Raw genomic sequence first — 5,799 nt, 5'->3', positions numbered from 1 at the left:
GCGTGTAATGGATGGTCAGTAGAGGTAATGTTAGGAGAATTAACCGAGGGTTACATGAATGAAATGTCCAATTAAGCACGCTCTATCTGCAATATCTACCTTACTACACACACCACACACACACACATACACACACCACGCATACCACGCACGCACGGACGCATGCACGCATGCACGCACGCACGCACGCACACACACACACACACTCACAAAAGAATCTATACTTACAGATACACACCCACACACAGATATATACGGACAGGCACACACACACACACACACACACACACACACACACACACACACACACACACACACACACACACACACACACACACACACATATATATATATATATATATATATACACATATATACACACATATACATGTGTGTATGGAGTACATAAGACATACATTCTACAGTGAATACACAGGAACGCATATCTTTTTCTGATAAGGTCCGGACAGAAAATACAATCAAAGGTACAATATATACTTAGTAATTTTCCTCGCTGTCTCAACTGTGGCTTCCCGGGTTCCGACGAAGAAACGGAGGGCTACGTGTCTAAGGTATTTCGCCTGTTTATTTCTCTTTCCCTCTCTCTGTTTACATTTCTAGTTATTTTTCTGTCCCACTCGCTGTTTATCTTTCTATGTATTTCTGTCTCGCTTTCCCTGCTTACTTTTACATTTATTTCTGTCTATTTCACTATGTCTATCAGTTTGTTTCTCTTTCCCTTACCCTGTTTATATTTATATTGATTTCTCTCTGTCTTTCTATTCATTTTTATCTCCCTCTCTCCAATTTATTTATATCCCCTCTTCTCTGTTTATCAATTAATTCTTTTTCCCTCTCCCTGTTCATCTTATTACTGATTTCTCTCTCCCTCTCTCAATTTATCAAAATGTAATTTTTTTTCCATATCTTGGTTTACATATGCTTTTTTATCTATTTCATTTTCTCAATTTATATCTGCCGATTTAATCTTCTGTTAATTTCTCGCTTTTTCTCGCCTTGTTTATCTATACGCTTGTTTCTCTCTCTGTTTCTCTCTCTCGTTACATCTCGTCATTTATCTCTCTGTATCAATTTAATTACGTTCCTCTTTGTCTATTCACTTCTCTCTATTTTTTTATATTTTCACATCTATATCTTTGTTTAACCATTTTTTTTTTTCTAAATGTATATCCATCTATCGATTTACTTACCAATCTATCTACAATATGACTGGGATATAGAAAACGCGATTGGTTAATAATCATAAGTATTTTTTATTCATCTTCATAAATACAACTATAGTTTTTGAACAACATATACACTTGCAAAGGTCTGAATATATAATGTTTGATATTAACCTTCATCTAAAAACAGAGTATATTCTAGTACATTTGTTTTGGGTGGAAATGAAACGCACATCAATATATCACAAGGATTATAAGTAACATACGAATATATATATATATATATATATATATATATATATATATATATATATATATATGTATATATATGTATGTATATATACATATATATATATATATATATATATATATATATATATATATTTATATATGTGTGCGTGTACACACACACACACACACACATATATATATATAACTAAATATACCTATATATCTATATATATATATATATATATATATATATATATACATACATACACACACGTACGTATGTGTTTGCGTGTGTGTGTGTGTGTGTGTGTGTGTGTGTGTGTGTGTGTGTGTGTGTGTGTGTGTGTGTGTGTGTGTGTGTGTGTGTGTGTGAGTGTGTGTGTGTGTGTATATACACACACACACACATCCCCCAGGAGGGGGATGGCAAAGTAATACCAGTTATATCAGGGCAAACAATTATATTTGAAATTCTCATAACATATATTTCCCTGTTTAGGAATACTGCTTGTCAAAAATTCTTTGCCCAATAAAAGTATAGAGTATTTTTCACTTTTCATGTACGAAGGAGTTTTAGTCATATGGTTGAAGATGAGTGCATATGGGGGATTCTGCAAAATGTTTTTGGATTTTATGAAAGGGTTCTGGATTGTTCTGTGAAAAGTTTAAGGGCCACTGGGCTAAGGGAAAGAGTTCAGCCATATCCGGCCATATACTGAGATATTTGTGGTATATATTTTGATATGTTATATATATATATATTCATATATACATATATTTACACACACACACACACACTACACATATATATATATATATATATATATATATATATATATATATATATATATATATATATATATATATATATATATATATATATACATACACACACATATATATGAAGACACACACACAAATATAATATATATATATGTTTATATAAATGTATATGTTTATATATATCATTTATATATATATATTATATATCTATATATATATATATATAATATATATGTAATATCTGTATATATACACATATATATGTATATATATAAATCTATCTATCTATCTATCTATCTATATATCTATCTATATATATATATACACACACACATATACACATTTTTTTCCAAATACCAGCTACTGAAGGAGTGTGTGTTCTTATGATTAGATGATATACCATCTTCATGATTATCTATTTTATGAAAATATATACATACTGACTAACACAGAAATATAAGGTAGTTTCCATACAGCAATGGTAAACTCCACAATAATTTACATACCTCAACGAAACTAAATACATTAGCACACATTGTACTTTTTACTAAAAGATCACATGTTAGTTAACAAAGAATTGTGACTCCATTACTCAAGGCGGATTTAAGCTTGTAATATTGAAACAAATCGAGATGAAACTTTGAGTTAGTTTATTGTTATTGTTATCATTATTAGTGCTAATAATTTCTAATATTGGATCACCGAGTCATCCTCAAGATTGCTTTTAACCAAGTTCGAGCAAAATTGCTTGCGATAGATTGGTCGCCCAAACCCGCCTGAATAGCTTTCACATATAACTCGTTTTCGTTCATTATTATTTTTCTTACATTTTTATGGAGCGGAAGGAAAATCTACTACATAAATAAATTAATGCCTAAACTCTACAAAAATAGAGGAATAAGGTGATACAGAAATTATATGAGGAAAATCTTGCATGATTCATTAATGATGATATATGCAGAGAATATTACTGAGTATTATGAAATAGATTTATTTTGCTCTCTCTCTCTTTCTAACACACGCGCCTATATCTCTAATTATAAAATATATGTATTTTCGTGCGTGCACAGACGCTCATACACACAGGTATGCATATATTCCCCTTTAAATTACTACTTCTGTGGAATTCTCTCCCGGCAAAACGCATACATCAATGGGTTTACATTCCATACAGCGGTCACCATATCAAGACACTGGATTGTAGGGCTGGACATCATTTCATGGTTCTTGGTGTATAATTTTCCTTTTGCTATTCTTCAACTTGAATGCCACCAAATGCCATTAGGATGGTTGATGCTTTTCGACGGAGGAGGAACAAGTGCGAAATAAATGCAATTTTCTTTCTCTTTCCATTCAATGTTTGTGTGAAAATGTCTGACTCTCTCTCTCTCTCTCTCTCTCTCTAAACACACACACACAGACACACACACACACACACACACACACACACACTGCATATGCATACCTACATAGAACGTACACGATCTCTGGGAGCCTTCAACTAGCTCTTCGCAGTGATTTAACCTGTTCCTCATTCATCTAATCCATTTAACCTGTTCCCAATCCTGCTCCTAATTCATCCGGTTGATTCAGCCTGTTTTCCATTCATCTCATTCTTTACTCATCCATTTACAGGTCAGTATTGTTGGTCCTCTTGCTTGCCTCGTTTCCCATTGATGAAATCAGGGCGTCCAGACTAGGCAGGTCCTTCCTGTGTGTAGATAAATTAATGTTTATAATTTATCTTTTCTTTATTTTCTGTTGTGTGTGTTTTTTACTATATGTGGTCGGGTTTGCTAAGAAAAGGTTGATATTTGTTTATGTTACTGGGTGAGTACCGTGTCATATACTTTTGTTTTTTATTTATCCGTATTTGTGCATTTTATCTGTCCTTCTCTGCCGTTTTATTTCAAGAAGTATCGGTTACCTATTGATTATTGAAGAACATGACGAGAATAATAATAAGAAAACTGCAGATATCGCCGAAATTCTGCTTATTTTTGTGCATTCTTCTTTCATCCAATTTTATGCGTTACCCCCCCACCCCCTTACCATAAGGTCTGTGTGCCTATCACCTTTACAAAATCTCTAAAATAAACAACCACCGTTTTTTGACTTCGCATACAAAATTTCCATGCCACATTTTCTTTTCTACAAGCAAAACCCACACCGAACACACAAGACTCAAGCCCAGAAAGAAAACACGGTGAAGCTAACACGAACACAACCCGCGGATTCTGAGGCCTCGAGATATTAGCAAAACATTCAAGTACACTCCGAGTGCGAGGTGTGCGCGGGCATAATGAGCCGGGGTACAGGCTCTCTCTCTCTCTCTCTGTCTTTGGTTCTGATACTGGTTCTGGCTCTCTCTCTCTCTCTCTCTGTCTCTCTCTCTCTCTCTCTCTCTCTCTCTCTCTCTCTCTCTCTCTCTCTCTCTCTCTCTCTCTCTGTGTTTGCCTGTCTGTCTATCTCTGTTTTTGTCTCTGTCTGCCTGTCTCCATCTTTGTTTCTGTCTGTCTCTGTGTCTGTTTCTGTCTATTTTTGTCTTTGTTTCTCTGTCTTTGTCTTTGCCTTTGTCTCTGTCTGTCTGTCTGTCTGTTTGTCTCTGTCTCTCCCTTTCCCTTTTTCTATCTGTCTCTGTATCTCTCTCTCCCTTTTCAATCTGTCTCTGTCTCTCCCTCTCCCTTTTCTATCTGTCTCTGTCTCTCCTCTCTCTTAACTCTCTTTCTCTCTCTCTCTCACCCTTCGCTGCTGCCACTCTCGGGATGACATTAGCACAGCCCTGTTCTCTTTTGGGTATAATGTCTGGGTTCTGGACCGTGTGTTTGGCTCGGGATTCAGGATTGTGTGGAAGGGTTCCACATTTAGCAAGGATCCTTGGTTCTGTTTCGAAGTTCGAGTTCTGAATCCTTTGCTAGGGTTCTGAGTGGCGTGCAAGAGCTCCGAATTTTTGAATTCCATTCTGGATTCTACGCGAATAATTCCGTGTTATAGTCCTGGTGTTAGTCTTCTGAATTCCTTGTTACGGGTCTTGGCGTATTCTATTTGGGTACGTGAGTGTGTAACTATTATGTATGATAGTGTTTGGTGTGGATATGTATGTTTGTAAAGTTATGCTGGAGGTGCATGTGTTGTGTATGTGTTTTTTGAGGTAAGGTTTCTTGATATAAAGCATGTATGCTGTGGTTCTGATTAATTTACATGCTGCTAATTAGATACGTATATTCACAATCATCGCCAATGATATTCTAATATACACAATAGAAAATAATATATACCTGTGTATATAAACACTCACATAAACATACATTTATATATTATTTATATATTTATTAATGTCTTATTATTTTTGTACTAATATTACAGGAAGCACTATTATCATGAGATTCATGAACAAACGACCAATACGTTATCTAATCTACACAAAAAATGGGTCACTGTTGTATGTTTGGGATCATATGTTCACATCACATAATAGTCAGGACACACACACACACACACACACACACGCACACGCACACGCACCCACCCACACACACACACACGCACACACACACACTTACACACACGCACACACACACACACACACACACACACACAC

General features: G+C 35.1%; 1 protein-coding gene across 1 annotated transcript in view; it reads right to left on the bottom strand.

Moving 5' to 3' along the window:
- Positions 1 to 2,486: 2,486 nt before the first annotated feature.
- LOC125040438 (rhodopsin-like) overlaps positions 2,487 to 5,799 on the bottom strand; it is a 58,209-nt gene continuing 54,896 nt past the window's right edge. The window contains exon 11 of the mRNA XM_047634990.1: positions 2,487 to 3,909. Within this exon, the coding sequence (XP_047490946.1) occupies positions 3,828 to 3,909 (82 nt within the window). The 3' untranslated portion in view covers positions 2,487 to 3,827. The remainder of the gene's footprint in view (positions 3,910 to 5,799) is intronic.

Source organism: Penaeus chinensis, chromosome 29 (genome assembly GCF_019202785.1).
Source record: "Penaeus chinensis breed Huanghai No. 1 chromosome 29, ASM1920278v2, whole genome shotgun sequence".
Classification (NCBI taxonomy): Eukaryota; Metazoa; Arthropoda; class Malacostraca; order Decapoda; family Penaeidae; genus Penaeus; species Penaeus chinensis.
The sequence above is the reverse complement of the archived record's forward strand: the minus strand, read 5'-3'. Positions and strand labels throughout refer to the sequence as shown.